Source organism: Diospyros lotus, chromosome 8, assembly GCF_014633365.1.
Source record: "Diospyros lotus cultivar Yz01 chromosome 8, ASM1463336v1, whole genome shotgun sequence".
Lineage (NCBI taxonomy): Eukaryota > Viridiplantae > Streptophyta > Magnoliopsida > Ericales > Ebenaceae > Diospyros > Diospyros lotus.
Window position 1 is genome coordinate 26,265,151 of NC_068345.1, and position 23,110 is coordinate 26,288,260.

The following is a 23,110-nucleotide window of genomic DNA, read 5'->3' on the forward strand; positions in this document are numbered from 1 at the left end:
TGTAATCATCTCTATTATTGGCATATCATGTTTGTTCAATTTGCCAAAGAAATTATCTATAGCCTGAAATACTTGAAGATTAGTGAAAATGCATCCTATTGCAAGGATGTCGTTACGTAGAGTTTCCCATCATACACTCATCAAAAAGAAAAAAAAAAAAAAAACCCATACTATTGGGTTTCTGAGGACTGTATTGCACTTGGATTTACAACTTCAATGGAACCATGGTGTGTACAGATATGGAGCATGAAACAAGACACATACGTGCATGATTTGAAAGAACATGCCAAGGTACAGAATAGCTTTTCTCCTCTCCTTTTTATGCTTCACTAATGGCTTGGCAAGCAATACTGACAGAATTATATAACCGTATAGGAGATATACACCATCAGATGGAGTCCTACAGGACCTGGAACAAATAACCCTAATAAGCAATTAGTACTGGCAAGGTAAACTCTCTGCTTCTCTGGCAATGAGTTTACAATGCTGGGTAACATACTTACAGCATTGACATAACTCGTTCTGTGGGAGTCACTCTGGAAACTTCAGTTACATCTATCTTGGACTAGTTGGTTCGCTGTAATCTAACTATTTTATTTTCTTTCCCGAGTAGTGCCTCCTTTGACTCCACAATAAAGCTGTGGGATGTGGAATTTGGGAGGGTTCTCTACAGCCTAAATGGCCACAGGTAAGTGCTTAAATGGAACGTATTGTGGTTACGCAGATGATTCGTGAATGACGTTTGCTACTCTAATACTGTTCTTAAGTTGTAGTTAGTTGATACAGTTCTTAAGTTGTAGTTAGTTGATCAAACTGAACTACGGTTAGGAACAAGATATGGTAGATGGACCCTATCGTCCTCCTATCTTTACCTAATTACTTGTATCTTATCCACAAACAAGCCCCAACCCGGAGTGCATAATGCATTGCTTGCAGATGTGCTCTTCTAGCTGAGATTTGGAGTGCGACTTAGTGTTATGTCTACTGCTTTTACCTTATCAGTTGTCTTTGTTGTTGCTCAGGGATCCTGTATATTCTGTTTCATTTAGCCCAAACGGTGAGTATTTGGCTAGTGGGTCGTTGGATAAATGCGTGCACATATGGTCTGTGAAGGAAGGCAAGATTGTGAAAACATACAACGGGAGTGGTGGCATTTTTGAAGTTTGTTGGAACAAGGAAGGTGACAAGATTGCTGCTTGTTTTGCAAACAATGTGGTTTGTGTCTTGGATTTCCGCATGTAGAGTTCGCTAGTATCCTCACCTCAGCTGTTTCTTTTTACTTCTTTAGCAAATGGGATCGAATCCTTAAATGATTTATCTTCTTTTCTTTTCTTTTTTTTTTTTTTGGTTAAGGAATCTTTAATGTCAATCTTTTCTGGGACAGGTTCGTTCCATACCATAGCTACATTTTGTAGAAAAGGAAGATTCATTAGGTTGTGCTTGGTTTTAGGCTGTTCAAGCTTTTATTAGTAAAATGGTGTGTTTGAACAGTATCCTCCCATTTTCTTGGCAGTGTTAATTGGTTGTTTGGCACCCACCTTAGGCATGGATGCCTAAATTTATTTGTTTCGGTTGAAAACTTATTCTCGGAAGTAGGATTCCTAGAAAGAAAAATAAATATTTTTATATGCACTGAGTTTTATGTAGTTATGTCAAAGGTAAACTTTTGTTATAATAAATATGAAATTTAGTTAGGGAATTATTAAAATTAAAAATACAATCTAAATTTATAGTCAATTTAAAAGTTCAGTAAATTCCTTTTATAATTTACCCTTATTTGAAAAATAGAAGATTTTGTGAGCCAATGAAGAGTTATTAATGAAATCTAGCGAAAATAATGTCAACCTATTAGCAAATAATACTAACAATATATTTAGCCTTCATGGATCAATCTTTGAGGCTATTGTTTTCATCTGTTTATAAAACAAGAATTATAAATTTATGGTTTTTTAAAAAATAATTTGAAATAATGTTGTTTTAGATAACTAACTTGAAATAATGTATGTCAAATTATTTGTATTGTCACAAAATATTAACGGATAAGTGGGTATAAATAAATATTATGAAAAGTATAAATTATATTAGGGAAATGATTGAGAGGGTGACCTGAAACGTGCAGTTGGAGGTGTATTTATTTATTTTCCGAGCACCTAAGGGATATATCCAACAAAATACTTAAAGAGTTTTTTTATATTTTTATTGTTAATTATAACATTAGTTTTGGTTGTTGAAAATAATAATCTTGATTAAAAAATTTATAGAAAGAAAAAGAATTAACTAATCTCGAAGGGTAAGAGACTCGAAAGTTAAAACTTATTTTGTTTAATTTTTTAACACTATGTTTCAGTAATCATTAACTCTTTTTACAATTTACTAGATGGTGTAAATTCGGTACATTACTTTTATTTGTTATTTTGTACTAACGATAACAATAATATTCTAGCATTTGTTAATCAAAATATAGATCGAAAAATGTGGGATATAAAAAGTATTCCGAACAAAAATATTTTTGATTGTGTTTTTTAAATTATCTAAAAAAAGTCATGTAATTTTTTATTTTAAATTTTTGAGATAAATTTATCGTTTTCTCCATTCGAATAATTTATCTTAATTTTTATAAATAAATTATCTTGATAAAATCTTATTCTATTCAATAACTAAAGTAAGATATTTCAGAGTTAGAACTATGGGGCCTTACATATTTAATTACAAGCATCCATGAGCATGACCACCCACTTTCTGATATTACTATTGGAGCCTTTTAAGGAATAAACAGAATCTGATAGGGTTTTAGGAATAATTTGCCTTTCACAGTTATTTTGTGTGTCTTAACTATAATTTCTTGTTTTCAAAACAAAAAAATAATATATCAAATATTATAAAATGAGTAATTTTCTTAATGTAAAATATAATTCACTTAGTTAAAATTTGTAAAATAGATCATTTGCAAGAAAAAGTAAAGGCCCATCAAGAAAAGGTATCGAAGTTTGTTTAAAATTTTTAATTTTTCAAAAATAATTTTAGAGATATTAAAGTTACAAAAATATTTAAGGCAGAAACCTCTCATGTAGACTACGTGACATGTTTTGATTAAGTCGAGCTTGCAAAGATAAATTAAATATTTTTTATTTATTACTATCTCATTCTACAAAATAAATAAATTTTGCTCAAAATAAATTTAGTTTCTATTTTTAACTATTGCACAACAAATTCTCTAAATTCTTACTTCCCCACTCTACTAAAAACTTTTATCATTGTATAAAAAGAACATTTAGACATCACCCAAATACCTAAAAAGGGAGGGAGGAAGGGGAATCCAAAGAGAAAGCCCGTTGTATATATTCAAAAACTACTCTTTACCGACCCACAACTTAGATCAAAATAGACCATGAGTAGACTCATTGCTGTCGCATAAATTTTTAGATGTTATAAACTTATTGGATCATTACTTCTTCAAACCACAAAAGAAAACAATTATCACAAGCTTAATTTTATGAGATGAAGTTGATTACATTAATTTTAGATTTTCAATTATCTTTATCTATATTTATATTCTCTAATTACATAATGCCATTATAATCTATGTCATAAAAGAAATTTTACTGAATTTTATTTGCTCTCAAAAGAACAATTTAGAGACGAGAAAATTAATGATTAGCCTGGATTATTTTAAGAACAAACCCATCAACAATGTTGTAGTCCAAATAAACACATAACCAACAAATGAATCTACTTGTAACTATATGCAAACATAAAAGATATACCAAAATTTTATGTAAAAGGATGATTGATTCAAAGATCAAATATCTTACAGCAAAATAAGTGCAAGAAGATTGTCATTATCACAATGTTTTCTTAGAAAATTCTAGGCAAAAAATTCCACATGAATGACAATTTTTTCATTGACCTTTCAAAACTAAAGCACAAAATAGTAACATTTAACTTTACTTTAAAGCTAGAAATGAAAACATTTGATTCTTTGTCATTTCCCCAAAACATGTTACACTATAGGGGTGAAAATTTATGTATCTAATCTATTTTAGTGGGGATAAGTAACAAACCTTGAATTGCCTCGTGAGAAAGGGCCAAAATACTTTGATTTCTTATTTTTTTTGTAAAATGATCATATCTTATGCAAGGGGGTTATTTAGTTATGAAAGATAGTCTCGATCTTTTAGAAAATTATTTCACAATGAAATGGGAAATCAAAAAACTTGTTTAAATACAAAACCAAAAAAGAGAGAAAAAGTTTCAAATAGGAGATAGAGATTTGGAAACATGATTTTTTAAATATTTTCACAAATCATCTCCATCTCCTTCTATAATACAAGTTATATAAAAGAAATTAAAACATCTTCTTAACATATTTTCTTTTATATATTTCAACATTTGAAGGTATTTTTAAATTTTCTGTAGAAACTAAAAACTAGAAATTTTATTAAAAGTTAGAGATAGAAAGCTATAAGTAATTTTCCCCAACTAAACAACCTCTTAACCTTAATTATATGGTCGGAATTCAGTCAACTCCATGCAATAGAACTAAAAGTTTCCATAACATGTTGAAATTGCAAAACATTAAACCAAGTTTAATTTCAAACACAATGTTCAATACTAGAATGGATCAAAGTCTATGAAAAGACCAACTGAAAATGACCAAAAGTAAATAAGGTAAAGACCAACCACAACAGTTCAAGAACAAGAAGTATATGGCTCAAGAGGGCCCTATCTGAAACACAATCAAAGGAAAAGTTCATCAAGAGCAGCAATACTGTCAAAAGTCAACACACAAAATGGTATGCTTCCAGCCATCTAGTCCCTTCCCTCTTTTCAAATTCGCTGTTCGATTTACCATTTCTCACCTTCAAATTTAGCAAAATTGTTAGTAACACAGTTCGATCCATTGCAACCACTAAATAAGACAATCGTAAAAGTTTTGAAAATGCATGCTATTTTGATTTTATGATTGGTTTTGATCAGTTGTGTATAACATGAGCCATCAACAACTTCACATGCAAAATGGATCTATACGGTCGAACATTGTATTATCACCAAGTCAAGTTAAACAAATTGATATGAAAATATTAAAAGAAGCAGACTTAGTTTTAAAAACTACCTCGTGCTTGTTTCTCGAAGAGCGCCCTTAGGTGAGGATCAACAGGCAAGCCAAGCATTCTATAGGCTGGATTATACATGTCATTCATAGTTGGCCTAAATGAAATTAGATTAGATTTTCTCATCAGCATTCAATTCCCAACATTTCAAATTGGGTTGAGGAAGAAAATAATGCTATAATATCACCTTGGAGTAGAAGCACTCCCAGTCGAGTTTTGGTTTCTTTGAGGATAAGAACTCCTACGCATTTCTAGTAGGTTTGATATGGGCACTGGATTTGGAACCCATCTAGGCACCTGAGCCATCAATCATGATGTGTTAAGAAAACATAAAGTCTCTTACCTCATAATACCAGTATCACTATATTGGTATTTAGGCATTTCATAAACAAATTATTGTTTTTCAAAAAAGCTAGACAACATGAACATCCCTGAAATATTTAGTTATGAAGATAATTAGCTAATTTTATTTGAATTTTTTGCCACAAGCATAATAAGAATAGCCAAAGCATCTTAGTATAACATTTGATGACATTTGCATATTGCTATTGGTGAATGCCTGAAATTGTTGAGGACTAATTCCAGGTTGAGTGTTCACACCCCCGTCAAAATATCTATTCATAGCATTATAAGAGACTTTGATAAATAAACATCATTTTTATTTTCTAACTTAAATATTTAAACAAGAAAGCTTCATACCTGTTGTGGAGCCGAGTTCCTGATATTTGGACTGGAAGTAGCTTTAGCAGGACTTTGAGGAAGTTGTTCAGTGATATTTGGTTGGGTCTCTTTGCTGAAGAATGGATATGATTGTTAGTAGAAAATGAAATAGTAGGATCTTGTAAGACCTTCAAAGTCTATAGTTTCATCAAGTGCTCAACAAACGTCAATATGCAATAAAAGGATACATGTACATATACATGTAATTTAGTGGGAGACACTTAGGTACGATATAGGCGTCGTAGATAAAATTAATTGACAAGCTAGAATTTCATGTAACCAACTCCACAATGGGATAAAATCATAAAGGTTTGATATTCTGGGATTAAGTCTCGATATGCTGATATTTTATACATGTGTGCTTATAGAGATATGAAATGTACTTACTCTGGAGGGAGGTCTTGTTTTGGAACATAAGCAGATAGTTGAGCTTGGCTCGGCAGCTTGCTTTCTTCATGTGAATTTACTGCAAGTGATCCTTGGTGCTGAAGAGGTTTCTCACCATTTGCATCTTTTTTGGCAGAAGAATCCATATCTGGTTGAGCTTGACGATTTACTGCAATTTGCAATGATGATGCTAAAATAGGAAGATGCAACTGAATTATAAATTGAAATTCAAATTTAGGACCATGTAATGCATGCGAGGAAAAGGAATAAAGAAAAAAGAAAAAAGAAGAATTCTTTCATTCCAAAATATGTGAGGGAAGGATAGAGAACCACAAAAAATATTATTTAACGCAAATGATCCTTAATGCTGAAGAGGTTTCTAATTTGCACCATTTTGGGTGAAATAATCCAATATCTCGTTAAGCTTGCTAATTTACTATAATTTACAATGGTGATCCCTAATTAGGAAGAGCCTAGATTTCCTACATTTTGTCAGAATGATCCTAAAGTAGGAGAAGACAACTAATTTATAAATTGAAATTAAAATTTAGGATTGCCTATTGCATGCATAGGAATAGAAAAAAATAAAAATTCTATTATTCACCGTATTATATGTGAAGGCAATGAAATAACTTGTGAAATAATCTCATATATATCAAATATTCATTAAAATTTTCAAATTCCAATAATTGAATTAACATAAGTTCATATGTCAGTAAGAAAACAATATACCACTAGACATTAGTGTATCCACATAAAGTTTCCTTATAAAAGGAATATATTAAACATACAATAATAACATACAAACCTAAAAAATGTTAACATTAATAATATGAAATCTCGGGAACTCACAAGTAACAAAGACATGTCATGACCACTAAAAAATAATGCGAATATGCAACGTATCATGTGACACATTGTGGAAGGATGATGGATACAGTATCGGTAAGTCATGTGAACATGTAAACATGCATGGTGGAACATAATAAGAAGAATGTATAAATGGTGAGGGCATTGATCCAATGTTAAGAGTAGTAAGGTGTATCTAATAAGGTAGCTTAGACTCTGCTGACAAAATACAAAGGCTCAAAGGCCCCTGTTATGAGCAACTATCTCACTAACTACTCCAATGTGTAATGATAAAACATGTAGTATAGAAATCCATGTAGTCAATCATGTGATAACAGTAATCCATGATGCCAATATTGAAATGCCAGTATTGAAACCTGTGATTTAGAAATCCATGTAATCATGTGATAACAGCAAAATTGTGTGAACATCGATCATGTATTAGGTATGCAATTAATTTCCCTTCCTAGTGGATTTAAAATAGTTTTATCTCTTCAAATAGTTGTTTTCAAATCACAATTCAATGTTAGCGGTACAAGGATGATGAATAGTAAGTAATATAATATACGTACATGACAGAGTATATATTTTTTGCACATGTTGGGAGTAATTGCTTGGAAAGCAGAAAGATGAGCCTAGGTAAGACCTCTTTAGACTAGCTTTCCTTGAATCTTGGACTTTCTAGAACGACGATACGTCCTAACCAAAGCCAGTAACGGCCTATTCTTAGACAACATAAAGTCATGAAAAGTAATGGTCATGTTGCGGTGATTGGGGCATTCGCAAGGAGACCTCATCCCAAATAAGGGTTATGTTATTGTCCTTAGAGTATAGGTCGAGCGATCGGATGAGTAATATGTCGATATCAATTCGATAGATTGAGAGTTTATTCCTTGTCTTGTGCAAGAGCTAAAGGCTTAACTTGTGATTTATCTCCTCTACTGTAAACGAGGGTACAAGTACCGGAGACCGCGCAAAGACGATCATCCCAAGTAAGGGTCATGTCACATAACATCCATCAATATCCACTGATCTGTTTACAGGTATATTGTAACACCCAGATTCTAGAAAAAGAAATAATAATAATAATAATAATAATAATAATAATAATTGATAATAATGAATTTAAGTCTTAGAAATTTGGAGATTTAGTCATATGAGTTATCACAATTAGTAGGAATAATTGAGATAATAAGTAAGCTCGATATAAGATAGAATATGGTAGTTTTTGGCAAATTAGGTTTCAGTTCAGAAAACTTAAATGGAGATGATATTTGATAGTATAAATTTGTCTTCAACTCTAGATAATAAGAACCATGAGAAGGTCTTAGAGGAACTAAGAATTTGATGCAAACTTGAAGTAGAAGGCTAAATCAGAAAAAAAAAAAAAATATAGATATCAATTGAAGATGGTCAAAATAAGGGGTAACTAATAGCAAAAGTCCAAATCATATGAAGATTGGGATAACCTAAAGCTAGAGGGAATTCCAATCCGAAAAGAACTAGATAGCTCCAAGATGGCTATAAAAGAGCCAAGCTATGCTAATTCTGTTAATAAAAATTCTTTAAGCATTCAAAGAAAGAATTCAAGGGAAGATTTTGAGAGGGCTTGATAGAGAAGAAGGGATATACTCATTAGAGTTAGTCGACATTCTGAAACAATTCATCAAAAGATCACGACAATGAAATCAAGATTAGTCTCTTATCTTCTTTTAATTTTATTTCTCATTCTTTGATCTAGTAGTATAAAAAAAACCCTAGTTTTTTAAATTCTAGAATCAAATTCCAATTTCCTATCCCAGTAAACGAACAATCTATAATTATTGCCATCAACAATGCTGACCACTATCGACCATCACCGACTGATGATTACCCTTCATTGGGAGATGGCAAAGCTGGAGAAGCCCCATCCATATGTAAGTAACCTTGATTTCTTTGTTTGAAAAATTAGTGTCGAAATAGGGTTAGCCTTACTCGATTAAAGTTTTGACCTAATAGCTTATTTTGGTACCCGATTAACCGAGATTGACAAGTTGGATGGGTCAAACTACTTCACATGAGAGAAGCAGATTCAATATCTACTTTAGATGGAAAAGGTATGGGACACTATAGAGACTTCCCATCCCAAGCCACAAAGGGAAAATGTTTTCTTGGTGACACATAAGGCTTATGAGAAATGGCTCGAGAGGGACCGTCATGCTCGCCTTACAATGCTTGTTAGCATGTGGAGTGACCTCATGGGTTAATTTGAGCCTTGCCAGACTATTGTGGAGATGTGGTAGAAGTTGAAGATCAGCTTTGGTCAAACATTTGCTACAAAGCTTCATGCTTTACAGTTGAAATTTTAATAGTATGTCAAGGACCCAAGGCATAGCATAGCTGAGCACTTATTAAAGATCTTCAGAATGTGGGAGTAGTACTTAGTGATGAGTAGCAACTCCTAGGGGTGATTATATCCTTGCCTGACCCTGAGTGGTCCCAGATGAAGCTCCTGATGACACATAGTGAGCACATCAAAACATTTGATGATATTTCACGTTGCTTGAAGATGAGCGCATTGAAGCAAACCGAGTGACGACTTTTGTGGCTAAGGCCGAGAGGCATGAGGGCTTCAAGCCTAAACACAAAAGGCAAGGATAGAGGGCATTGGGCCCTACACCTAAGGATGAAAAAAGTAAGAAGGCCAAGAAGGAGATGTGTGTAACAAAAGAATTGTCCAAACTAAAAGGCTACAATGGTTAGAAAAAGGGTCATTTCGCTTGGGATTGCCCTAGAGCTGAAGAAAGTATATCCCTTGTCTATTTCTCTTTTGCTTTATGTTTTCTCACATGCATTAGTTGCATACTCATGTCCTAAGTGGATTATGGATATAAGAGAAAATGCGACACATAAGTATTGAGAGAGAAGGGTTTGTGGATTACCATCGGGTGCCAATAGGGACACAATACATCATGCTTGGGAATGGCACAAAAGAAAAGATTCTTGGAGTTGGTTCGTACCAACTCAAGATGAAGAATGGAAAAAGACTACTCCTAAAGGATGTTATGTATGCTCCTGGAGTCCAGTGTAATCTTTTATCAGTAGCATGTTTATTGGGATAAGAATATTCTTTTCTTTTTTGTGGTACTAGTGTGAACATCTATTTCAAGGATACGTTTTTTGGTTGTGGTTTCTTAGTTCATGGTTTTTTCAAACTAAACTTGGATCATGTTTACGATGATCATTCCATTGGTTTAGTTACCTCTACTTCTTCTATCATGAGTGTTGATTGTGATTTATAGCACAAAAGGCTTGGCCTTGTGGGCCAAGATAAGATGGAGAGGCTGGCATTAGAAGGTCTATTGGGATCTCTCAGTAAAATGAGACTCACTGTGTGTGAGCCTTGCTTAGCTGGCAAGGCCAAGAGGAAAAATTTTGGTAACGCTTCTCGTGCATCTTACTCGTTGGAGTTAGTACACTCTGACATATGCAGTCCTATGAATTTCAGGGCAGACCATGGTGCATTATACTTCATCACCTTCACAGACGATTATTCATGTTTTGGTTATGTGTACGTGATTTCTCACAACTCAAAAGCTTTAGATTGATTTACACACTTTGTGCATGAGGTTGAGAATTAGATGGAGAAGAGCTTAAAAATTCTTCGAACTAATAGAGGTTGTAAATTTCTTTATTATCAGTTTAAGTCTATTTGAGGAAAAAGGTATAGTTCAACACCTGACAATTCCTGGCACTTCGCAACAAAATAGTGTTGCATAACATCAAAATAGGAATTTGTTGAAAATGGTTAGATTGATGTTGCCTTAGGTAAATCTCTCGATTAGTTTCTGGGGAGATGTGTTGTTGACTGCAACCTACATTCTTAACTGTGTACCAAGCAAGTTTGTGCCCTCTACCTCTTATTAGTTGTGGATTGGTAGAAGTTCAAACTTGGAACACTTGCGGCCTTAGGGATCAGTTGGATATGTTCATAGCACATCCCACAAGTATGGTAAACTTGGATCAAGAGCCAGCAAGAAGGTGTTCATTCGGTATCCTGTGGGCTCAAAAAGATACGTCATGAATGGTGAACATCTTAATGGGGTTTTGACTGAGGTAGAATCTCAAGATGTAGAGTTCCTTGAAGATGAGTTCCTAAGAATTGGTGAGGTTGATAAGGACTCCCAATTGTATAAGTTATAGGAGGAAATGCCTTTAGTTAGTGGGAGTGAACCCATATACACTACTTTTGAGACTTAATTAATGCGATATAGCCAACGTGGGCCTATCTCTTGTCATCATTTCAGTGATGTTAAGGGAAAGACGCTTATGTGTGCCATATCAGATGACACTGAGTTGACTTCCTATGTAGAAGTCTTAACCTCCCCAAATTGAGATCAATGATTGATCGTAATAAGGAAAGAGATGGACTCAATGGCCAAGAATATGGTATGGGAACTTATCAATCTTCCATCAAATAGAAAGGCAATTGGAAACAAGTGAGTCTTGAAAGTCAAACACTAAGTTGATGGATAGATTGACAAGTATAAGGCCCGTTTGGTAGCAAAGGGCTACACCCAAAAGGAAGGTGTGGATTGTTGTATCATATTTTTTGATATATAAGAAAATGAGTTTGACGAAAAACCATTCTTAGAATGAAAAATCTTTATGAAAATCTCATATTTCGAAATAAGTTTTTCATATTTCTAAACATGCATGATTAGTGTTTTGGCGTGAAAGTTCAAATGTTTAAAAAATCCAATCTTTATGTATCATGTTTCGAAACTATGTTTCAATGTTTCGAAACATAGTTCTGTTATGTTTCTATACATATTCGAAATGGTCTTTGATATGTTTGAATAAATTCAATTTTTATGCATCATGTTTCGAAACAAAGTTTCCATGTTTCGAAACATCAGTTTCTCATGTTTCTAAACATGTTTCAAAATGTATTTTGATAAGGTTTCAAGTTTTGCTAAATTTATATGTTGTATTTAGAAACCTATATAGTATGTTTCGAAACCTCTGTCATCTCTGACAGCAGTGTTTTTAAAATCCTTGTTTAACATGTTTTGAAACATGTTTCTGAAGTATGTTTCGAAACCTTCATATCATGTTTTGAAACATCTGACTCTGTCAAAAGAATATTTGAAAATCTGTCATGCTTTTGCACTTTATTTCAAAAGCTATTTGAAAAGATAATTTTTGAAATAATCTTCATACCCTGATGTTTTAATTTCAGATATGTTATAAGTGGAGAATAAAACCAAATCATTTTGTTTTTAAAAGATGTCATCCACTCATTCTGTCTCTTGGTGTATATCCAGTTGTAAAGGCTGTATGTTTCGAAACATCTGTGTAAAAATGTGTTGTTTCGAAACCTACTTTATTATCTTCTCTCTAACGGTCACAATTAGACAAAAAACTATCTCTTTGATATATATATATGTTTTTGAAGATAAAAAGCCATTTTCTTACAAGCAAACACAAGCTTACACATCTATAAGAGATTTTTACCACAAGCACAAACAAACAAAACTCTTTTAATAAACTCTCAAAGAGGATATTTTCAATCATTCCTTGGTGTGCATTGTGGTGTAAAAAGGAGAAGCAAGCTGAAACCAAAGCTCTCATCCTTTCAAGCTCTCCTCACTCCATACCAATAGGTTTGTAATAACTATTTGGTAAGGTGTTTAATTACATTCAAATTGTTGGGTTGTAAATGATAAGTGTTATTTATCTTGTTGTAAGGTTTGAGTTGAGCCCGTAAAAACTCATTGTGTAAGGTTTTAGGGTGAACCGTGGTAAAACCCTTGGTGTTATTGATCGCTACTGAAAATGATTGTTGTTTGCAAATCCTTCGAGTGGGTAAGCTTGAAGGTAGTGGAGTAGGCGAGTGCCGAACCACTATAAATCTCTTGTGTACTTGATTTCTCATCTTTACTTATTGTTATCCTTGTTCATGCTTTCAAAAGAATCATTTTTGAAAAACTTAAGGAGTTTCAATATTTGCAATTAGAGAGTAAGGTTTCGAAACATACTATAGTAGGTTTCGAAACATACCTGACAGTAAGTTTGATTTTGAAACATACGCATTTATATTTCAAAACATACTTAACAGAAAGGCTGGTTTCGAAACATACTCCCTCAGGTTTCAAAACATAGTGTCCTACAAGTAAAAGTTTTTAAGTTATTGAAAATTTACCCAAATCCCAATTCACCCCCTCTCGTGGGATATATTTGCCATTATATAGAACTAACATGGATTTCTTAAAGACATTTTCTCATGTGGTGAGATTTGACTCTATTCGTGTAATTTTGGCCATAGTCACTCATTTAGACCTTGAGCTATACTAGATGGATGCCAAGATAACATTTCTCAATGGAGAACTAGACGAAGAGATATACATGGATCAACACATGAGTTTTGTTACTGAAGGGTAAGAGGACAAAGTGCTCTGTCTCAAACGATCCATGTATATTCTCAAGTAATAGTCTAGACAATGGTATCTACAGTTTCATGAAGCTGTTACCTCTATTGGTTTGACCATGATGGAGGAAGACCATTGTATGTATGTCCAACGGATAAAAATGGATTCTTAATTTTATCTTTATATGTAGATAACATCATATTGGCTGGAAATAACTTGGATATGATCAATGACATTAAGGAATGACTATCCTCTGTGTTTGAGATGGAAGACTTAAGGGAAGCAAGTTATATCCTTGGAGTTAAGATCTCGAGAGATTGCTCAAGGAGGTTTTTCAACCTATCTCAAGAGACTTATCTACATAAAATCCTTGAATGGTTTTATATGGATAACTCAAAGCTTGTTGATACTCCAGTTAACAAGGGTTGTACCTTGAGTCTTAATCAATGCCCTAAAATAGAGGAATAAATGAAACAAATGGAGAAGAAACTGCATGCTAGTGCTATTAGGAGTCTCATGTACTTGGAGAAGAAATTGTACGCTAGTGCTGTTGGGAGTCTCGTGTACCTAATGAAGTGTTCTCGTCTTGATATCTATTTCGCTATTGGACTAGTATGAAGATACCAAAACAATCCAGGTAATAAACACGAGAAAGTTGTCTAGAGAATCATGAGGTATCTAGGTGGTATTTGTGATTATGTCCTGGCCTTCCAAGGTGAAGATATGAAAGTGCGTTGTTACACTGATGCTGATTTTGGCAGGGATATAGATGATAGTGTATCTACGTTAGCATATGTTTTCACTCTTGGTGGAAGCTCTATTTCATGGCGAAGCAAGAAACAAGATTACATTTCTCAGTCGACCATGGAAGTAAAGTATGTGATTGGCTCAAAAGCCAGAAGACAAGCATCTTGAATTAGTACTTTCCTACGAGGGCTTGGGGTAACAACTTAGGCTAGTGAACTTGTCGAGATTCATATCGACAACATGGCTGCAATGTAGTTCGCACACGACCCTAAATTTCATGATAGAGGGAAGTAAATAAGAAAGAGATATCACTACATTAGAGAACTAGTCAAGGACAAGGAAGTGATGTTGAATTATATTCCTGGTGATGAAATAGTCAGGGGTAGCGAATGCTTTGTATCTCTCCAAGCTTCAAATGGTGTTTGATTTAGGACCACCTTTGTTGGTGAAATATTCAGTAGATATGTTGCAGTAGCAATTTCTTCCACCTAATACTTATTTGGAAGTCCCTCACTTTTAGCAAGCTTCTTTCCATTCAACAACGGTATAGTTCTTGCACTCAGCTACCCTATTTTGTTCCGTTGTGTAAGGTGCTATCAACTCCCTACAAATGCCATTTTCTTCACAAAAATGGTTAAATTCATTAGACAAGAATTCATCACCTCTATCCATATAGATAGCTTTTATGCAAGATTCACTTTGCTTCTCAACAAGGGCCTCGAATTTCCTGAAATTCTCAAAAGTTTCTGACAAAAATCATCGGTTAAGAGAAAAAATAACGATTTCCTCCAAATGATTCAGTGTTCATAGGCACACATTAATTATCAAGTCAAGGCAATTAGAAGCCCTCCAAGCATTTCCAATTGGAAATGACTTCCTTGCTTGTTTCCCATAGAGACACCCTTCATATAAATCAAAAGAATCAATTTTTGGTAATCCAAGAACCATTCCTTTTTCATTCAACAACCTCAATCCTTTGACATTGAGGTGTCCCATACTATACATGCCACACTTTAGACTCATCATTTTCACCAGCAATTAATACTAAATTTTTCACATTTGAGACGTCAAGTGGAAACATTTTATTTTTAGTCATGTGAACATTAGCCATTGTCTGGTTTGATTGTTTATCTTTAACAAAGCATGCTCCATATTTAAATAATATTGAATATCACTGGACATTAATTTCCCTACACTCACGTTGATTAATTAGTTGACCAGTTATGAGAATGTTGTCGCTCGAAAATCCGAGAATAGACAGAATATAAAACCAAGAAGAAATGGAATAATATAGTAAAAAGAATACATAACAAGAACACCAATTTACATGTTTGAATTCTTAAATGAATCCTACTTATAGCAAGGGTATTGCCCCTAGTCACTCCACTAAAAGGAATCAAGGAAGTTACAGTTAGAACACTTACAAGAAGCCTTACAGAATCCCTCAACTTACAGAGTACAAAGCTCAATTAGAGCAATTAGGACACAAAATGATAGGCTTCTTTTGCAGTCATTTCTTACACGCACTGCCTCTTTATATATAGAAGAAAAGTTTTGTTAGTTTAAACAAAGGAGTTAGTTACAATTATGATAACCGTTGGAATTGTAGTCTCCAATGGCAAAAATAACTTTACTAACTAGCTGACTCAATTTTGAGTCACTTAACTAACAAATTCCACCTTGATTCAAAATTGATGTTGGATATTACTAGAGGTCTTACATTACACTTTACCTATGTAGAAAGGACATTGAACAAGGTTAATGCTTGCTCAAACTTAGCTACTAGAATAGGCTTTGTGAGCATATTAGTCGGGTTAACTACAGTTAATATTTTCTCAACTTTAACCTACCGTTTGGCAATTATATCCCTCATAAAATGAAGTTTAACATCTATATGTTTAGTCCTTTCATGAAATGCACTATTTTTAGAGAGGTGTATAGCACTTTGAGAGTCACAATATACCTTAGGAACCTGTTCTACCATTCCTAGCTTTTGAGTAATCCCTTGTAACCAAATGGCTTTCTTTATGGCTTTTGTGAGAGCCACATATTCAACCTCGGTTGTGGAAAGAGCTATTTTATGTTGGAGATTAGATTTCTAGCTAACTAGATTTCCTCCTATGGTGAAGGCATACCCAGTCGAAGATCTTCTTTTATCAAGATCAATTGTAAAATTAGAGTCACAATAGCCCTCTATGTAGCATCTACATCATGTGTTTAATCTAAACACTAGCCTTTTACTTTCATATTCTTTTAGATACCTTAGAAGCCACTTAATGACATTCTAATGCTCCTTAGCATGCTTGTTCATATACCTACTAACTAAACTAACTCCGTATTCTATATCAGGTCTAGTGCCAATCATTGCATACATAAAGCTTCCTACTGCATTCGAATAGGGAACCTTCTTCATGTAAGATTCCTCATCTTTAGATAATTCACCTTTCATAGAATACAACTTAAAATGAAAAGGGATAGGAGTTGTAACAGGTTTACAATTATGCATATCAAGTAATTGCACAACTTTCTTCAAGTAACTTGATTGAGACAGGGTTAACGTACCTTTTATTATATCTCTTTTAATATTAATCCCTTGTATCCTCTTGGCTACACCTCAGTTCTTAGTTTCAAACTCAGATTTAAGGTCCATGGTTAGTTGACTAATTTCTCCTTTATCCTTACATGCAATGAGCATGTCATCTACATATATTAGAAGATATATATACTGATTTCCATTAATCTGCTTGAAACACACACAATGATCAAAGTTACATCTTTTGTAACTTTTCATGAGCATAAACTCATCGAACCTTTTGTACCATTACCTTGGGGATTGTTTGAGGCTATACAATGACCATTGCAACAAACAGACCATTTTTTCTTTCCTCTTTTCTGCAAAACCTATAGGCTGCTCTATGACAATTTTCTCATTTAGGTTTCCATGTAAGAAAGCAGTCTTAACATCTAATTGTTCCAGCTCTAAATCATAAAGAGCCACAGTAGCTAATACTAGCCTAATTGATGTATGTTTCACTACTAGAGAAAATACCTCATGGTAGTCAGTTCCCTTAATTTGGGAATATCCTTTGGCAACCACTCTTGCTTTGAACCTAGCTGGCTCTACCCCAGGAATCCCTGGTTTCCTCTTAAAAATCCATTTGCAGCCTATTACTCTTGTATCACTAGGTTTTTCTACTAAGGTACATGTGTTATTTTTATCTAGAGAATCCATCTCTTCTTGCATTGCTTTCAACCAATGGGTCTTATCCTTATTGTCACAGGCTTACTTATAGCTAATAGGTTCATCCAATTCTATTAAGTCTCTTATGTTCAAGGCATATGCTATTATGTTTGCATGAGCATACCTAGTTGGAGGTTATACCTCTCTTCTTACCCTATCTCTTGATAACATGTAATCCTCATATCATGATCCTCAAAAGGCATCTGAGTATCTTGAGAATTAGATAGGTTATCAGGGCTATCAGTAGAAGTAGTGTTTTCAGCTGAGGTGCTAGAAAGGTTATTCTGATAATTTTGACATTTTCTATCCCTTAAAGTTCCACATTGAGATTTATTCATTTCCACCTCAAATTAAAAATTATCATTTTGTTTATCTTTGTCTGTTTCCAGCATATTAGGATTACATGTTTCAAATTCATTAAATATTACATCCTTACTTATAACTACCTTCTTTTCCTCAATCAACCATAGCTTATAGCCCTTTACACCCTTAGGATATCCTAAAAATGTTGCCTTCTTAGACCTGGGATCTAGTTTCCCTTCCTTCTTATGCATATACCCAATGCACACAAAAGGCCTAAGGTGATTTAGCTTAGGTGGCTTACATGTCCATAAATTTTCAAGAGTTTTAAACTAAATGGATGAGGTTGGTAATCTAATTATGAGGTAATAGGCTATTGCTATAGCCTCTACCCATAACCTTTTAGAAAAACTTGATTCATTTAGCATACATCTAACTTTATCTAAAATGGTTCTATTTATTCTTTCAACAATTTCATTTTGTTAAGGGGTCTCATTACATGTCCTATGTCTAACAATGCCATTTTTCTTGCAAAATTTTGTGAATTCAATGCTATAGAACTCAAGCCCATTATCAGTTCTTAATTTCTTAATTTTATTCCATGTTTGATGTTCTACTAAGGTCTTTTATTCCTTGAAAATTTTAAAAGCTTCACTTTTATTTTTAAGAAAATAAGTCCAAACCTTCATAGAGAAATCATCAACAAATGAAATAAGATATTGAGCATTAAAGAGGGAAAAGGGACTTGAGGAGAGCCCCATAAATTAGAGTGAATATACTCTAAGATGTCATTAGCCTTATAGGCAGAGGATGTAAACTCGAGTTTATGAGATTTACCTAGTATACATGTCTCACAAAATTCTAGATTTCCAATCTTTTTCTGATCTAGAATACCCTGCTTGGAAAGTTCTTGTAAGCCTTTTATTCTAGTATGGCCTAATTTCCTATGCCACATGTTAGTCTCATCATTTGTAGAGGATGAGACAGCTACATCTCTAGAAATAACCTTACCTTGCAAGATCTATAGGCCTTGTTTTAGTAATCCCTTTAAGAATACTATAGATCCCTTCATTACTTTTAAAATCCTTTTTTTTAGATTTATAAGACCCTCTATTTAAATCTAACATCCCTAAGGAGATTAAGTTTCTTCTCAGTTTAAGTACATACCTAACATTTTCTAATGCCCTAAATGTACCATCCCACATTTTGAACTTTATTGATCCTATTCCAGCTATGCTACAAGACTGGTCATTACCCATTAGCACTTTTCATTCTTTGATTGGTTCAAAGTTCAATAACAAGTCTCTTGTAGGAGTCATATGAAAGGTGCAACCAGAATCTAATATCCACTCATCTCTTGAACTCTGTTAAGAGATGATTAACCCATCTCCACTCTCATAACCATTCAAGAGGTTTGCAATATCTTGCTTATCAATTCAATTCTCATAGCCCTTCTTTCTTAAAGAGCAATTTTTCCTAAGATGCTCTTCTTTCTTATAGAACCAGCAAGTCATGGTTCTTGAATTTCCTCTAACTTTAGATTGAGATCTAGTGACACTCATGCCTCTAAACTAAAGTCTTTTGTTTATTTTTCCTTTAACATGTAATCCTTCTATACTACCATGTTTCTTATCCTGCTTGACTTTAAGATCTCCTGATCTTAGGGAAACCAATACATCTTATAAAGAAAGAGATTCAAGGCCATACTTAATTGCAGTCTTCATATCTTTATAAGATTATGGTAAAGAGTTTAAAAGAAGGAATGCTTGATTCTCATCTGAAATCTTTTCATCTATATTTTCTAGGCTAATTGTGATCGCCTTAAAGTCATCAAGATTTTCTTCCAATGACTTAGAGGGATTCATTTTATAACCAAATAATTGTTCCTTTAAATAAATCTTAATGGAAAGGGTCTTTGTCATATAAAGGGACTCTAATTTTAACCATACCTTTATAGTAGTGTCCTCATCATTCACTTGCCGGAGGACATTGTTGAATAGGTTTAGGATCAGTAGGCTGTAAGTGATCTCCATTGTATCTTGCTTTTCTTGAGGAGTCATGGCATCGGGTAGGTCTTTTTCTCCCCCCAAAACCTTCACACATCTCTGTTGCAATAGAATGACCCTCATTTTCTTTCTCCACATATTGAAGTCATCTCTTTCATCGAAATTTTTGATCTCTATTCTTGTAGAACCCATTCTTATTTCTAAGCTTTGATTTTCAGCAGATGAACCTTTGATTGTTGAGTTCTTGATGTGGCTCTGATACCAGTTGTTGATTAATCTGTCGACCACTTGTGGAAATGTTGTCGTTCAAACGTCCAAGAATAGAAAGAATATAGAACTAAGAAGAAATGGAACAATACTCAAACAACAAGAACACCAATTTACGTGTTCAAATTCTTGAATGAATCCTACTCACGGTAGGGGTATTTCCCCTAGTCACTCCACTAAAAGGAATCAAGTATGTAACAACCCGCTTTTCCAAATACATAATGATATCAAATATAAGCTAACATCATCTACAGGAGTTATGGAAACCCTCGCCAACGGAAGCTCTTGGATTGAACCTGAAAGCTTAACCAAAGCTAAATAAAAGGGGTTTCCACTATATTTCCTTTATATGTACAAGAAATGGATACAACTTTCAATAAACCCAAAAGACGCAACTCACTACTTCTAGTTACAACTGCAACACATGTCCAAGCTAGCGAATAAACCCTTATCATGGCACCTTCCCCATACGACTTTTGAAGTGCACTAATTGAGATATTACCCACGCACGAACATCGAAACCACAACCCTTAGAACAACTGTAGGACACTCACACACTTTTTACAAGCTCGAGCATCCTAGCTACTATTACAATACATCACTCAGATTACATGGGTAAATGAAATAAAAAAAGCAGAGCTAGCCAAGCACCACCTCCTTGCCCTTACTCGCACTGGAACCTGTATCACTCGGTACATCTCATATACTTGGAACGGTGAATGTTCCAGGGGTATAAAACACCCGAGTTAGATAATGACATCTAAGTGAGTGATACAAGAAAGAAAATAGTGCATGCAAGTGAAATATATAGATATGCCACAAAATCTTCCCAGCGATAGCCATGCTAGGGTGCTGCCATGAACCTTTTGGCCCCTTTACACGGGCACAAGATGGACATGCCAGAACGTAGCCATGATCGATCCACTCGGCCTTTTTACACAAGCATGAGATAGTCTCCTGTGATAGCAGATGCTAGGGTGTTGCCATGTCTGAACCTCTCGGCCCTTTTACATAAGCACGAGATAACCCTATTACGCGAGCCCACGTGGTTAGCCCTCTTACTCAGGTCCCCGTGGTAGTTCACATATGACAAACCACCAACAAGCCATAGTCATCAAACAACATGATGTAAGACAAAGTAGAAGGAATATGCATAAACCAAGGGAAAAAAAATGATATGTATGCCACGACCCACTCCTATTGCACGGACACGACTTCCCATGATGACCCATCAACAAACCATAACCACAAACTCCATGATGTGTTCAAAGATAGGAAAGATATGCTTCAAACAAAGGAAACATAAGACGTAAGCCAGAACCCATCCACAAATGAAACCAAGAATGATCAAGAAGAAGCATGCACAAGAACCACTCACCTTGACTATTTACCCAAGAAAGCACTGTTTACAACAAGCGGGAACAATTTTCTCGTGATTTTCTAATTGATTGGCACGAACTTCGAGAAAGACCCAAAAATTATGTCAAGGCTTATTCTCCCTCGACTTTCTCCCTTCTTTTCGACAACGTTTCCTTTCTCAATCTCCCTTCCTTTTCCTCCTTGCTTAGTGCCCAAAATGAATAACCCCAAAGCCCTTATTTATAGGAAACTTCGGTAGACCAAATCACGTCATGTGTCGCCTCATCATTCCATCCATGAGCATCCAATTAAAATATGCCACGTGTCCCTAGAGATTTATGCCTCCATATGTTTAATTAGATTTTCAAGATTCCCCATCATTACAACCCACACAGTAAATTACTTTTTCTACATTTCCCATCATTACACCTTTAATTAACAACTACATCCCACATGGTTAATTGCATTTTCCACATTTCTCATCATAAAACTTCAAATCCTATCTCCAAGTGGCCAATGAATGCTTGCCACATGTCCTTAGGGATAAGGTTTGGAGACTTTCGCAAACTTGGAGACTAATTAAGCTTTTTCTTGGCCAATCACGCAATGCCACCTCAAAGGGTCATTATGAGCCATCATATGACCTTATCTTATCTTCCAAGTGGCCAATGGTTGATTGCCATGTGTCCTTGAGGATAAGATTTGGAGACTTTTGGAAGTTGAGTCTTGAATTTCAAAATGATCCAACAATGGATTAAATGTTATTTGAGATCCGCAATCATGACTTAACTATATTGGAATAAGTTTGGAATCCGCAATCATTACTCCCAAATGATTTAGTTGGCCCAGTTCATTATTCCAATGATCTAGCTATAGGTTTTAAGAACTACACATTAGCTCAAACTTTTCGGGTAATTTGCACTTAGGCCCTTGCAACTTGGTCCCTGGGCCATTTTTAATTGCACTTTTTAGTCCCAAAAAATGGATAAATTACGCTAATACCCTAGGATTTTTAGGTAAATTACACTTTTACCCAAACTTCAGTATTTACGATTTTGCCACTGGCTCAGAAACTTAACTTTTGTCTCAGAGCTTCTATAATCCGTTGAAATGACCTATTTCCTCAAGTATTAGAACCTAATAAGCTCAGGTATTACATCATATTTGAGTTTAAAAATCTGGGATGTTATAAAGGAAGTTGCAGTTAGAACAATTACAAGAAGCCTTACAAAATCCCTTAAGAACTTACAAAGTACAAAGCTTAATCAGAGAAACCCAGCACTCATCGCTCTCTTTCTTTCTCTCAATCCTTATGGTTTACACTTAGCAATTAGGACACAAAATGATAGCTTCTTTTGTAGTCATTTCTTGCACACGTTAACTCTCCATATATAGAAGAAAATTTTTATTAGTTTCAACAAAGGAGTTAATTATAGTTAATAAGAGAAGATAGTCATTGGAACTGTAGTCTCCAACAGTAAAAACAACTTTACTAACTAACTGACTCAATTTTTAGTCACTTAACTAACAACTCAACAAGTTATGTGCCAAATTAGGAACAAATTGGACATTATGAAGAAGTTTTACTTTACCATGGCTAGTCTTAATTGTTACTACCCCTTTTCCTTCAACTTGAATTTCTTCGTCATCACCAAGCTTGACCTTCATCTTTTGGGTCTCATCAAGATCTCTAAACATTTCTCTTATGCCTGA

At 34.3% G+C, this 23,110-nt stretch overlaps 1 protein-coding gene across 1 annotated transcript in view; it reads left to right on the top strand.

The window, feature by feature from the left end:
- LOC127807690 (WD40 repeat-containing protein HOS15-like) overlaps nucleotides 1-1,493 on the top strand; it is a 59,350-nt gene extending 57,857 nt beyond the window's left edge. Inside the window, exons 11-14 of the mRNA XM_052345727.1 lie at nucleotides 238-291; nucleotides 376-449; nucleotides 614-688; nucleotides 1,023-1,493. Coding sequence (XP_052201687.1) covers nucleotides 238-291; nucleotides 376-449; nucleotides 614-688; nucleotides 1,023-1,242 — 423 coding nt within the window. The 3' untranslated portion in view covers nucleotides 1,243-1,493. The remainder of the gene's footprint in view (nucleotides 1-237; nucleotides 292-375; nucleotides 450-613; nucleotides 689-1,022) is intronic.
- Nucleotides 1,494-23,110: the final 21,617 nt, after the last annotated feature.